Below are 15137 nucleotides of genomic sequence, written 5' to 3'. Positions count from 1 at the left end.
CCCCCCCCAGAGGAGCAGAGAACTTCCTTCCATTCATGAGGCAAATAACCATTTTCACTTTGCTTTTGTGTCTGTAGTAACTGGATTTTTCAGGGGGTTGAGGGGGCAGTGACAGAAAGCAGTGCTGGTTGTCAGCAGTGCTGGTGTTCTTGACAACAGGAATTTTCTCATTTGTTTCACTGCCCAGCAGGTCATGTGGCATGTTCCATCATTATAGGAAAGGGCAGATATCTTAACAAATCAAGTCTTTTTCAGGAAATTAACATGGCTCCTACAGGGTGCTTTTTAACCTCGTGTTCTCTCATGTCTGCATCTGAGCCCGTATCTGGTTCACAGCATGGCAACTGCTGGGCTTAGTATTGATCTGATGTTATTTCAGACATAAGGTGGTAATCATTATACTGGTTTTTAAGCAAGCCACAAATACTGGTGATAAAGAAGTTACTACTCCACTGTCTGTAGAACGCTATAATCTAGATACTGCAGCAGTCCAGGTTGATGATGTTTGCCCAGACTAGGAAATGAGAATAACAATTGGGTTTAGCATTAGGGATTCAAGAGAAAATATATAAAAACTTTAAATCTGTGATTTGGAGAAAATGATATTTTAAAAAAGACACGTGTGTTGGTTTACTTACCTGTATGGTAACTTTTCTTTGTAAAACCACTGGGCAGTTCGGAGTTGGGGCTTTCTGCTAACAGCTTGCATTTGAAAGTAACTGCAGCGTCTTCACCACGTGGCTTCTGGCCCCCAGGGTCATCGAGCAGCTCGGTGGGAAGCAGCTGGTGATGAACCACATGCACCACGAGGACCAGCAGGTGCGCTACAACGCCCTCCTGGCCGTGCAGAAGCTTATGGTGCACAACTGGTAGGTGCCGCCCACCCCCCGCTGCTCTGTTTGGCCTCACGTCCCCATCCAGAAGTTCTTGTGGAAAGGCTCCGATGAGTGGTGGCTTTTAAAGCAGTGATTTTGATTAATACCTAGAATTACATTTTAGCCGTTCAGAGCAGTGATGTGATAATTTAGAAAAAACAGCTGCATTAATGTTCTGAAGAAATGTATATTCAAAGTACTAGTATTAGAAACAACTCCAGAAGTAACTAAAAGGACCATTACGACATAGGTGAATAAGTTTTTTGAGAGTTGAATGGAATTCATCTGGACTATTGATTAGAGACACTACAGTTTTGCAGGGTTTAACTGTTCGGCGTATGGTTAACCTGAATGGATTTTTACCAGTTCACATGAAAACAGTAAAAGCTGATTGATCAGTTAAGATTCAGCTCTCACATTTCATCCGTTATAGCCTTTTGCCTTTGAAATAGGAGCCAGAGTCATGTTTTCCTCTTTTTTTAAGTCAAAATTATTGACCTTTTTGTACTCAAAACAAGATAAATTAGAGTGACTACTTAGGTACAATGGTGAACCATCTGTGTCCCTGAGCGGACACCCCTGGACTCTCTCAGCCGTGGCTGTTTTAGCAGTAGGTTGGCTGTTCCGTGCTCTTCTGAGCTCAGATGTCTCTCTATTCCCCATCCTTGGGAAAGATGTGCTAACTGACAGTAATGCTACTGATAGTTCCAAAGGACAGATTAATGGCACATGCAAATGCTCACGTGTGAAAGATGCAGGCAGATACAGGATAGCAGAGGATCCAGGATTGCCACCGTGACATCATGTATTAAATATTAGGATCCTGCCACTTAAGCACTTTTCTCATGAATACTGACATTTATGCATTCTTCCAGCAGGTGCTCTTTGAGCACTTAATTTGTACGCTGTTACGCTAGGCTCCAGGCGACAGATGTGATGGAAGTGGGTGATGAGAGATGGCCTTTCTGAGTGGTCCCAGCAGCCAGGCTGAGACAGTGATGGAAAGGAACCAGTCACCCACCTCCAGTGTTGGGGGTTGGATTTCAGGTGGAGGGAACAGGAGGGGAAAGGACCAGGAAGCAGGAGGGGGCTTGGCTTCTTTAAGAGCAACGCCTGGAGACATGTTTGGATGTGACAGCTGGGGGCTGGGAGGTGGTCCTAATGGCAGCTGGTGGGTCGAGGCCAGGGATGCTGTTCAGCATCCTGCATTGCACCCAGTCGCCACCACAGGGAACTGTCAGCAGTGCTGGGCTTTGAGGGCAAGTTGAAGGAATGGGTGAGGCCAGCAGGAAAGGAGATGGGCTAGGCAAGGTGGCCGGGATCTGATCACAGAGGGTCTGGTGGGTCCTTCTGGTGGATGAGTTGAAAGCCATGGTTAAGGTTTTAACAGGGGAGTGACAGGATTTGATTTGTACTTTGAAAGGTCTCACAGGCTCCTCTGCAGAGAGTGGATGGTTGGGGGTGAGTGTGGCAGCAGGAAGACCGTTTCGTAGATTCTCGTTGTGGCCGTGCGTAGGGACGGCTCGTGCTGTGGACTAGAATGGTAACAGTTGGTACCAAGCAGTAGATGGACTGGGGATAGATTTCAGAGCTGATGCTTGCGGTGCTTGAGGGACTGAAAATGTTTTTACTCTTTTCATGTGGTCTGTGCAAGAAGAATGGGGTTCAAGGCAAAGGGTACTCAAAAGTGGTTTTTTATCTACTGCTTAGCAGAGGAGAATCTTTCAAGTCTGTCAGGAAACTAGAGAATACTCCACTGGATTCCCTCCTTCTTTTACTTTACCCTGAGCCACATTTTTCAACGTAAATTAATTATTTAGTAATTTTCTCTCTCTTGTTTTGTTTCTGTTTCTTTCATGAAGTTCGTTTACAGAATGTTGGCATTTAATAGAGTTGGAGTCTGTTGCAATCAGTGAGCTTGTATTTGACAGATATTTTCCTGAAGTTTCCATTAAATACAGTTTTATTTTCCTCTTTTGTTAAAAGTAGGGCTGTTGAAGCATAATTCTTCTTTTGTTAATAAAAAACTTCATTTTAATAGTTCCTTTTCTTGAAGAATTTATTGTTAGTTTTTTTTTTAATTAATTAATTTTTGGCTGCCTTAGGTCTTCGTTGCTGCACGTTGGCTTTCTCTCGTTGTGGCGAGTGGGGGCTACTCTTTGTTGCTGTGCGCGGGCTTCTCATTGCGCTGGCTTGTCTTGTTGCAGAGCATGGGCTCTAGGCACGCGGGCTTCAGTAGTTGTGGCACGTGGGCTCAGTAGTTGTGGCTTGCAGGCTCAGTAGCTGTGGCTTGCGGGCTCTAGAGCGCAGGCTCAGTAGTCGTGGTGCACGGGCTTAGTTGCTCCACGGCATGTGGGATCTTCCTGGACCAGGGCTCGAACCCACATCCCCTGCATTGGCAGGCAGATTCTTAACCACTGTGCCATCAGGGAAGCCCCCCCCCCTTTTTTTTTTAATATATATTTCTAATGTGGAAAAAAAGCTGGGTATGGAATAGGATGTTGACTGGGAATTTTCCCTTTGCCATTGGAGAAAATTTTTTGGTTAAGAATTTTTATTGTGCAAATGATCATGCATTAAAGATGAAACATTTAAAATTTGAAAACTTTTTCTTGAATTTAGGAATCTGATTTGGTCTCAGTAAATTTTTTGATGTACGATTATAAAAGGAAAAGTAAATTGTCTTTATAGCCAGAAACTGGTTTATTTGCTCTTTTTCATTGACTAGCTGACGAGAGAATATCCTTTTCCCCCCTTCTCTCTAATTATGTACCAAGCTACTTTAGCTTGGTTTAATGTTTTAGTTATGATAAATCCCCTTTAATGGAGAAGCTTAGTGTCAGCATTTTCCTATGCTTTCTTTAAGAAAGGAATTTTCATATGAAGATTAGAATTCACATGTGACCTGTATCTTTTGTTGTGACATAGCGCATTTCTCTGGCACTTTGTGCCAGAGAGTGAAAATTGCTCAAGTAATAGCAATTTATTTCAGCATCAGATTAGTGTGAGACCAAATAGAATGATGCCATTGGAAAGTAAATCTTCAGCAGGGTTTTCCCCAAATGTAAAAGGATTTTGAATCAGTATCTTTATGCACGTAACCAAGTTGCCTTTAGTAAATCATGCTGGTAAAGTCTGCCTTTCTGCTTTCCTAAAATAGAGGCTTTTTAACCTAAACCATGGTACTGGTGTCCGAAAGATGTTTCACACCAAATAAAACCTGAAAACACAGTTGACTTGGTTTCCTCTCAACATTTTGTCTGTTTTGATTTAATTAAAACAAAATTTTAGAAAGGGTGTATTTTAGTACAACACAGTGAAATAAATTAGTTGAAAATAATGAAAATACAACCATGGGTAAAAGTAGAATAAAAGTCTGTCTGAATGGCAGCAGCAACTTTTCCTGACAGTTTTGCACGTTTTCTCTTTTGTTGTTTTTCTCTGAGGCCCTCCCTGGCTGTTTCCAGATTTCCAGTGCACTCTTGATTTTTTTACTTTTTTCTACCATAAATGATTTTTAGATTTTTGGCATTGCATTTTTACCAGTTTCTGTTGATTAGACTAAATCGTAATTTTGGATATAGTAAAGTTAACATTTCTTTTTTACTGAGGGGAATTTTTTTTTGGTTTTAAGTTAAAAATTACATTTTAAGTATAAATTGGATATTGGATACTCACAATATCATGGAACTGCGTTGTCTCTGGGTCTTGATTTAGACTGTGCTCTAGGGAGTTAAATATTACTTTTCTTGATAATGTAGAGAAGGACTTATCCCTGATTTATAGAACATGGAGCATAGAGTTGTATATCATGTGAAAATGTTACTTAATTCTTTTTCACGATTTTATGACTGATTGCAGAATTATTTCCGTGAACTGTTTCTCCCTTCCACTTAACACCTGTGTTTATGTGGAATGACGGGTGGGTTACGTGTAACCCTGACTGCTGTGGGTGGGCATGGGGGGCCGAATGGAGTTGCTGGAGTGTGCATTGGGCACACACCAGGGTCTCCTCAGTCCAGGGGGCCTCGAGCGGGTCAGCCCTATCCACAGCTCTGCTAAGTGGCACGTGCAGGCTCTGATCTTCCCGTCCCCATGTGCAGTTCCTGGTATGTCCCTCATTCTTTTGAGCAGGGCTGGACTTTTATATTCTTAAATTTGGCAAAATATGTAAACAGTGACAGCTTACTTTAGAGAACTTTTATATAGACCCTCAGTTTATACATTATAATTTAACATCATAAAATGTCATCATTTTTCTCCTACCGAATGATTTTAAATGTCATCAGCCTCTAATTCAGAAGCAGCAATGTGTGCATATGGACAGCTCAGGACCTCAGGAAAGAAACACTGAATTTTGTAGGTAGAGGATCTCCTGTAGAATTTTCTCTTTGTTTCTAGCTTCTTTTTCAACCTATTTTCAAGCAGAATAATAAGTTATAAGAGTGTCATCCTCTGTAGGTCTTTCATGTGTACGTAAATAGAGAGGAACGCAGCAAGCCGAGGGTGTGGGTGATACTACTTTATTCTCGGATCTTTACATCTGCTTAGTATATTTTAGTTGTTCTGTAAATAGTACATAGCCATAAATGCAGTGATTAAAACAGTTATTTATGAACAGAATTGAAAGAAAAAAACCCTTATGTAAGTTTTAACTTTTTAGCATTAATAATCATGTTAAAAAACATTCCATGTGATTTTAAATAAACATATGACATTCCTGGGTTTAACATTTTCCAAAACTAATTTAGAAAATTGTGGTCTCTCTTTGGGTACCTGGAGTTTTCCACATTATTCTTATGATATTTTTAGTGGAGGAATTCTCTTGTAAGAATCTTACATTCTAAATATAATTAAAGAAAAAGGAGTCTATAATAAGCGCTAAACGTGGACTTTGCTTATTGCATACTATCTTCTTAAGAGTCCTTCTAACAGCACAGACATTTCTCCCACACAGCACATTACATTAACCAGATTTTCACGTACTGTGGTCATTTAGGGGCATACTCTGCGTTGTGCAGATCACTTTTTGTTGTAACTACTTGCTGATCTGGAACCAGCATTCAAAATGAAATGGAGGGACTTCCGGTTTCCATTTATGCATGTAAGGAGTTTGGAAGTTGCCACTACATCTGAACAACAAGTAAATAGCTGAACATACTGAAAAAGTCAACAGTCCTTCTTGGATCCATAGGGGAGAAGGTAGGACGAGACTGGAGAGGCAGGTGAATACAGGGAGTTGTGGCTTACCTGAGCAGGACTCACATGTGGAGACCAGCGGGGGACCAGTGCCTGGCAGGAGAGCTGGACTGTGCTTGGTGAATTGCAGGAGGCTCAGTGTGCACAAGTCTGAGGATTAAAAACTCCAGGGGATCCAGTCATGGGGGGCCCCCACCATATGGGGAGATTTCTCTCCAGAAGCCAGACCAGGTTCCCACAATAAATATCTGAGAAAAATTCCCTTGGGCTTCTGGCAGGAGGAGGGGAAAGGAACCATTTTGAAATAGTTCTAACTATTGTTCCGTTCTAACAAGGCCTGCATGCAGGGGAAACTAGTTAACCAGAGCCCAGCCTGCTGGGGTGTCATCAGAGTCTGACTGACCTGGGGAAGGGAAATAACCAACTCTAGCTGGCTCTAATCATGCTGTCTCACCCAAAGGGGTAGAAAAAACCCTGAGGAGCACTCATGAAGTTCACAATCCCGAGGCCCAGGTTCAAGAAAGACTGAGACCCAATCAAAGGACTCCAGAAAGCTTCCTCTCCCTCACCTCACCACCACGTTACATAAGGTTCATTTACAGCAGTTTCTTTTACCTAGCACACCATGTCTAGCTATCAAGAAAATACTATGAGGCATACCAAAAAGCAAAAAAAAGAAGAGACATAGTAAGCATCAGAACCAGCCATGGCAGTAATGTTGGAAGATCAGACTGGGAACTTTAAACAACTAGGATTAATATGCTGAGGACTCTAGTGGATAAAGGAGGCAGCAAGCAAGAACAGATTGGCAAGTTAAGCAGAGAGATAGAAATCCTAAGAAGGAACCGAAAAGAAATGTTAGAGCTCAAAAATACCGTAAAAGAAATGAAGAATGCCTTTGATGGACTTATTAGTTAGACTGGACACGGATGAGGAAAGACTCTCTGAGCTTGAGGATATATCAGTAGAAACCTCCAAAACTGAAAAGCAAAGAGAACAAAGACTAAAAAAATGGAACAAAATATCCAAGGACTATGGGACAACTATAAAAGAGGTAAAATACATGTGGTGGGAATACCAGAAAAAGAAAGAAAGGAACAGAAGAAATACTTGAAACAGTAATGACTGAGGATTTCCCAAGTTAATGTCAGACACCAAACCACAAATCCCAAAAGCTCAGAGAACACCAAGCAGGATAAACACCAAAAAAACTACACCTGGACATGCAATTTTTAAATTACAGAAAATCAAAGGTGAAAAAAAAAAAAATCCTGAAAGAAGCCAGGGGGGAAAAACACCTTACCTACAGAGGAACAAAGGTAAGAATTACATCTGACTTCTCAGAAACTATGTCAGTAAGAAGAGAGTGGAGTGAAATATTTAACATGTTGAGAGAAAAAACTCACCAAATTCTTTACCCTGTGAAGTTATCCTTCAGAAGTGAATAGGAATAAAGATATCCTCAGATAAAAAAAATTGAGGGAGTTTGTTGCCAGTAGACCTGCTATACAGGGAATATGAAGAAAGTTCTTTAGAGAGAAGGAAAATGATAGAGGTCAGAAACTCAGATCTACATAAAGAAAGGAAGAGCATCAAAGAAGAAACAACTGAAGGTAAAATAAAAAATTTTATTTTTCTTATTCTTAACTGATGTAACATAGAAGTTTGTTCAAAAAACTAATAGCAACAATATCCTTGAGTATGTACATGTTTATGTATTTTATACACATTGCTTATGTATGTTTATATATAAGTGAAATAAGTGGCAGCAATGATGCAAGGGACGGGAGGAAGGAATTAAGATTATTTGGTTATTACAAACTACTCACACTATCCGTGAAGTGGTATAGTGCTGTTTGAAAGTATACATGGATTAATTGTAAATTAATATATTGCAAACTCTAGGGCAACCATTAAAAAAAGTAAAAAAAGAAGTATAACTGACATGCTGAGTAGGAAAGCAGAGAAAATAGAATCATATAAAATGCTGAATTAAAACCACAAAAGGCAGAAAAAGAGTGGAAGACAAAAATAGGAGCGAAAAAACAAGGGCAACAAATAGGAAACAGAAATGAATATGGTAGATATTAATCCAGCTGTATCAGTAATCACTCTGAATGTCAGTGGTCTAACTGCACCAAGCAAAAGATCATCAGAGCAGATCGAAAAGCATGACCCAGCTACGTGTAGCCTATAAGAAACCCACTTTAAATATAAAGACACATATAGATTAGAAGTAAATGAATGGAGAAAAATTGACCATTGCTAACACTAATCAGAAGAAAGCAGAAATAGCTATATTGCTTTCAGACAAAGCAGACTTATAGGTAAGGAAGGTTTATCAGGGATAAGAAAGGTCATTCTGTAAAGATAAAGGGGTTAGATCTCCAAAAGGACATAATAATTCTTAACATGTATATGCCTAACAACAGAACAGCAAACTATGTGGGGCAAAAACTGATAGAACTGTAAGGAGAAATAGATGAATTCTATCATAGTTGAAGATTTCAGCACCCCCCTTTCAGAAATGGACAGATCCAGCGGCAGAAAATCAGTAAGGACACAGTTAAGTCAACAACACCATCAATCAACTGAATAGAATTGACATCTATAGACTACCTCATCCAGTACCAGCAGAATACACATTTCTCTCAAGCTCACATGGAACATTCACCAAGACAGACCACATTCTGGGCCATAAAACCCACCTTAACACATTAAAAAAAAATAGGAAGCATGCAGTGTCAGCTCTCAGACCACAGTGGAATTAAAGTAGAAATCAATAACAGGAAGATAACTGGAAAATCCCCAAATATGTGGGGATTAAACAACACTTCTAAATAACACATAGGTCAAAGAAGAAATCTCAAGAGAAATTTAAAAATATTTTGAACTAAGTGAAAATGAAAATACAGCTTTTCAAAATTTGTGAGATGCAGTGCAAGCAGTGCTTAGAGAGAAATTTATAGCACCGAATGCATATATTAGAAAAGAAGAAAGCTTAAAAGTCAGTAATCTAAGTTTCCAGCTTAGGAAATGAGAAGAAAAGAGCAAATTAAATCAAAGTAAGCAGAAGAAAAGAAATAAGAATAAAAAAACAAGGAAATTGAAAATAGGAAATTTGTAGAGAAAATCAAGGAAACCAAAAGCTGTTTTTTTGAAAAAATTAATGATACTGATAAGCCTATAGCCAGACTAACTAAGGAAAAAGGAGAAGGCACAAATTAACTAGTGTCAGAAATGAAAAAGGGAACATCACTACAGATCCCATGGAAAGTAAAAGGATAATAAAGGAATACTATGATCCCCTCTCACAACTCCTTTGTACTGGAAGTTCTAGCTAACGCATTAAGACAAGAAAAGAAAGTAAATGGTATACAGACTGGGAAGGAGGACATAAAACTGCCTTTGCTTGCAGATGACATGATCATGTACATAGAAAATCCTAAAAATTTGACAAAAACAAACAAACAAACAAATGTCCTGGAACTAATAAGCGATTACAGCAAAGTTGTAGGATATGAGGTTAATACAGAAAAGTCAATCACTTTCCTATATACCAGCAATGAACAGGTGGAATTTGAAATTAAAAACACGATACCATTTACATTAGTACTTCCCCAAAATGAAATATTTAGGTATAAATTCAACAAAATATGTATAAGATCTACATGAGGAAAACTTTTTTCTTTTTTTTTTTTTTTGCGGTACGTGGGCCTCTCACTGCCATGGCCTCCCGTTGCGGAGCACAGGCTCTGGACGCGCACGCCCAGCGGCCATGGCTCACGGGCCCAGCCGCTCCGCGGCATGTGGGATTCTCCCAGACCGGGGCACGAACCCGTGTCCCCTGCATCGGCAGGCGGACTCTCAACCACTGTGCCACCAGGGGAGCCCATACATGAGGAAAACTTTTAAACTCTGTGAATGAAATCACGGAAGAACTAAGTAAATGGAGAGAGATTCCATGTTCATGGATAGGAAGATTCAATATTGTCAGGGTGTTAGTTCTCAGCTTGATCTATTGATATAAACTTAATGCAATCCCAATCAAAATCCCAGCAAGTTATTTTTTTTTTTTTTGGACATCGACAATCTGATACTAAAGTTTGTATGGAGAAGCAAAAGACGCAGCATAGCCAACAAATATTATAGAAGAACAAAGTTGGAAAACTGACACCACCTGACTTGAAGACTTATTATAAAGCTAAGTAATCAAGATAGTGGGGGTGTGGGTGAAAGAGTAGACAAATGGCTCAATGGAACAGGACAGAGAGCCCAGAAATAGGGCCCCATAAGTATAGTCAACTGATCTTTGCCCAAGGAGTAAAGGCAATACAATGGAGCAAAGGTAGTCTCTTCAACAAATGGTGCTGGAACAACTGGACATCCACAAAAACTAACTCAAAATAGATCATGAACCTAAATGTAAAACACAGAACTCCTAGAAGAAAACATAGAAAATCCAGATGACCTTGGAGCGCTGTGATTTTTATGTGGTTCGTGGTTTTACATAGGAAAATCGGTTCATAAAAACAAAATTTGCTTTGTGTGTAATACTCAGAGTCATGATAAAAGCTGGAGGAATAACTCAACTTTAAACTATGTGGCATCTGAGAGGGGAGAATGGGGTGCGGGGGGGACTTCAGCGGGGAGAAGGCAGTTCACACGGAGCTGGGAAAGCACATGTTCGGTGGCAGATGTTTGCTGGGCCCGCGGGGACAGTGGGACACACAGAGGACTCTGCTCTCCCGGCCCTGTGCAGCTCCCCCCAGCACCGACCTGTGTGCTTTGTAGATCTCTGGTGACAGTGCCCTTCCTGGACCAGGGCCTTTGTCTGAGTTTTTTAGGCAGTTAAGGGGCAGGTAAGAAGTGAACTTGCCAAGGATTTTGTTTTTTTAAAAATAATCAGCCTAAAATAATCCTCACGTTGAAGAGACACATATTGGGTAGCAAATTCTATTCCCCTACAAAGTCATGGATGAAGTTTAAAGAGAAGAGAATATTACACTTCTCAAATTTTGCTTCTTAGGTAGTAGAAGCAAAGAATTAATGTCCAGCTCCTGTAGATTGCTGGTACAAATCGGATACCCTTTGAGTGAATTATGAGTTGAATTTTTACTCTATTGATCTTTGTGTTTAGCAAGACTGACTCCATACTCAGATTAACTCACTTAAGTAGCTCTTCTGGCGTCCTATTAGAGATGCATTGCCATCCCCTGAAGAAAAGTCCATAGTCACTTTTCCTCTTGCCTGACAGTGACGTAACCTTAGCCTGAAGAAATTATTCACACCTGTTATTATTTCCTACTATAAAGATAGGCGCAGTGTCTGCTTTCTGCATCTTTCTGGCCTCTTTTTGGAGGCCGCGTAGCCTCACAGTAGAGAGAGAAATGGACCTGAGCCCCGGCCCGTGCAACCTGCCCGCTTTGCTCCTGAGCAGGTGATTGCAGCTTTCCCTCCCCTGTCGATGGAGATGAGAATGCCCACTCCCAGGATGCTGCAGAGGTGAGAGGATAAGGGTGGGCACACCTGTACTCAGGCTTCCACGGTGGCCCGGGAACAAAGTGCAGACATAGCCACCTTTGTGTGTTCCCAGCCCCAGGCTACTGGTGTCCGGACTGCCCTGTGCCTGGGGTCACACAGGACTCAGAGGCAGCTTGGGTGAATCTCAGGAATGTTTTAATTGACCACATTTGATGTCAGGACAGCAGACCACAACCCTTTACAAGCCGAACCCAGGAGCAGATTTTCTCCAAAGCTTCGCGCAGGCTGGGTTCTCTCTCTGTAGGACAGGATCTTTTTCAGTTGCGCCTCGGTTCGGCTTCCTCTGAATTTAACAACCCACATGCCATAGCAAACAACAATTTCAGGAAAGCCTGAGGAGGAAATTGATTCTTCTGTCCGCGGGTCCCATCTGGGCTCTTCTCCCAGTAGACTTGGTATCCTGTGACCTACCTCAAGTAAGGCTCGCAGAGTTCCATCTGGGATTCTTGATGTGCGGGTTTTTAGTTGAACCCTTTACATCTATGGGTGTTCTTGTCCTTTGCTTAAATCCTAGCTTGCATAAACCCTACTTAGCAGACAAGGAAAGGGGGCCCTGGTTTTTGTACTCACCGAACAGTAAGGTCGTGAGGAAGGGAATGCCCCGTGGCCACCTTGTATGCAGGGAAAAAATGAGAGTGTAGTGGATGGAGCATTATTATTTATCTGTAATAAAGACCTTTGACTAGGAAAACAAGAACAGAAGACATTGGGGAGGAAGCTATGGCTGGGCGTGTTTTTTGATTTTTGTTTAAAAAAAATTTTTTTTTTAATGTGGACCATTTTTAAAGTCTTTATTGAATTTGTTACAATATTGCTTCTGTTTTATGTTTTGGTTTTTTGGCCGAGAGGCAGGTGGGATCTTAGCTCCCCGACCAGGGATCGAACCTGCGCCCCCTGCATTGGAAGGTGGCGTCTTAACCACTGCACCGCCACGGAATCCCCCTGGGTGTGTTTTTAAATTCTCTGCTGGAACAGCTCTTCTTCCCTCTGTTTTAATCCCCCTGCTGTGACCCTACTTCTGCAACGCCTCTTATATGAGGAAATCAGTTATCTTCCCCACGTCCCGGTATTCACTGTTGTCCCCTGAGTATTAGTTGGGTCCTGGCCTGGGAGATGAACCACAGCCCTAAGGGACTAGATCCACCTGGCGGTTCACAGCGTGAGCTCTGGGCAGCTTTGCCAGGCTCCGGAATGTAAACCCAGTCCCTATTCCAAAACTCAAGCTTTTCCCTTGTTATAGGAGGGGATCTTTTAAATATTCTTAAAAGATCTCTTTTTCTGGTCCTTATTAGGTAGTTCAAAAACGAAAGTTTAGGCAAATCCTCCATAGGAAAATAGGGAAAAGACTGTTTTGTGTCCTGGAATCAACAGTGTATCTGTGCGATTTAGAGTGAAGCATACACACACCATTCGAGTACTTTTCTGAAGTAGAACGTCACCTAAAACGTTTGCAGGCCCCACTGCTCTAAGCCACAGCTGCCCCGCCTGTAAAACGAGAATGCTGCTCCTGCCAGTGCAGAGTGAGTGCTGGGCAACTGGTAGCTCTGATGAAGTGTCGTGATCCTGGATGTTATTCTCAGTGATTGTTTTCATGTGCTCTTGTGTAAATCCTTAGAGATAAACACTTGTACTTTCTAACGTCAGGAAATTTGTTTCTCAAGTATCAGGCCACTTACTTGGAATCATACGTACGTTGATTTTGAACTTGTTAGATTGCAGAAGTGGTGGCAGCAGACACAACTCTCTAAACAGGAAAGCAGACGTTGCCAGTGATCGGATGCAGAATTACTTGTTTGTGTGTGTCATGCCTTGTTTGTCTGTGGTTCATGGAGTGTTTAAAATTCACACAGTACAGGTACTTTTGAAATTTGGACAAGATTAGTTTTCTGGGGCTATTTTACTAGTTTTTAGATGTTAAAGTAAGCATAGACGACAGTGTATATTGTCCTTCAATTTTGAAAGAGATTCTTTGTTGTTTCAGTTCTAATCTCCCTTGCTATCTCCTTCCTGTGTTTCAGGGAATATCTTGGTAAACAGCTCCAGTCTGAGCAACCGCAGACTGCAGCTGCCCGGAGCTGAACGGACGCTCAGCCTCGGGGTCTCCAGCGCCCCTTCGCCTGGGGCAGAAGACCTGGAGTGTGAGTCTCAGTGATTAAGGTCAAGAACAAACAATTTCTCATTTTACGAGTCATTTTCTTCTGTTGTGTAGCTTTCCCCAGTGCTGATTTCAACACGAGTGTTTGCCCGTTACTTCGTATTAAAGTAGGTGCTCTCTGTATCTAAGGAAAATATTACTGTTACATATACTGCTTGTAATTTCTGTATTTATTGTTCTCTGGGAATGAATATAGAATTATTAAAGGATTCTCACTCCAGATATGTTTTTGTCTTTCCTTGTTCCTGACTTCGCCTTTAACACAAATACCTCTTGTCCCAACCAAATTGGGAGAATTGCATTTGCAAAATAGTGAATGGTAAATAAATGTTTTGAAATTATATGTATCTCTGTCTTCCATCCGTCCGTCCATCCACACATACACACTGCGGCAATCCTCTGCTAATATTCAGAGAACTTTAAAATGTTAAATTAACTCGACGTGATGCTGTGGTCTAGAAGATTTGCTTATGGAGCACAGTGAGGAATTTTAGCTTTAGATTATTTTCATTGATTTCCTGTACTTTTATTCTTGGATTTTGGTACCTCGAGTCTATTTTCTTTTAATACGCTTTGGTTTAAATGTTGCCAGTAGATATTTTATCCCACCCCCAGCCCCAGCCCCTTGTTCTGGAACGCCAGGCCTTCAGCGTGGCATCCATGGCCTGTACGTTCACGTGCCCCATATCTGAGCCTTTTGTTTTAAACCTTATGGCCTGGTCTCTCTGAGTCTCATTTTTCATTCATTTTCATTTTATTTTCACTTTTCATTCCTAGCAGTTCTCTGAATGTTGAGTTGTTGAGTAAAGGTTGTAAGGCTAATAGACAGTTTATTTGATAAGTTTTTCTTCTACAGAGAGGCACTCATAGGATCCATCTCCTGTTTAAGGATGAAGGATTGTCTCATTTTCAATGCAGAGATCTTGTGGGAAGAGTTAGTTGAAATAATGGTCGTCGGTGGGTTCATGTGACTCAGTGATTTTTCTTAGAGTTGACTTCCTATTTTCTAAGAAAATAGGTAGTCTGATCAAACCAATTTTTTCTTGACTGAAAGTTCTAAATTTTTAACACTGCTTAGACCCAGACATTTTTACTTCTTAAACATGGAAGAATACTAGCCAGTGGAATTATAGATTCTGCATTAGTAAAGGATCAGTTTTCATGTTAAGGTATTAATGGTCTGCAAAGTTATTAGGTTCTTAAAACACTCAATTTCTAGAAGTTCTGGTAACCAGAGACAGTGAAATCTTCTGAATTTCATAAGAACACGTTGATTCTCTGATGTCGTACTTTCTGATTTTAGTTTCATTTTGCATAGCCCTGTAGTTACAAAGTAGACAGTCATCCTGGTGGAAATCATTGGT

At 40.9% G+C, this 15137-nt stretch overlaps 1 protein-coding gene across 2 annotated transcripts in view; it reads left to right on the top strand.

Moving 5' to 3' along the window:
- ATP6V1H (ATPase H+ transporting V1 subunit H) overlaps positions 1-14110 on the top strand; it is a 64134-nt gene extending 50024 nt beyond the window's left edge. The window contains exons 11-12 of one of the 2 annotated variants that reach the window (XM_007464022.1): positions 756-869; positions 13637-14110. In XM_007464022.1, coding sequence (XP_007464084.1) covers positions 756-869; positions 13637-13697 — 175 coding nt within the window. In that variant the 3' untranslated portion in view covers positions 13698-14110. The remainder of the gene's footprint in view (positions 1-755; positions 870-13636) is intronic. The other variant, XM_007464021.1, reaches the window with a different exon arrangement.
- The last annotated feature ends 1027 nt before the right edge of the window (positions 14111-15137 follow it).

The sequence above is a fragment of the Lipotes vexillifer genome, unplaced genomic scaffold (genome assembly GCF_000442215.2).
Source record: "Lipotes vexillifer unplaced genomic scaffold, Lipotes_vexillifer_v1.1 scaffold69, whole genome shotgun sequence".
Classification (NCBI taxonomy): Eukaryota; Metazoa; Chordata; class Mammalia; order Artiodactyla; family Lipotidae; genus Lipotes; species Lipotes vexillifer.
This window is presented reverse-complemented; position numbering and strand designations above follow the sequence as displayed.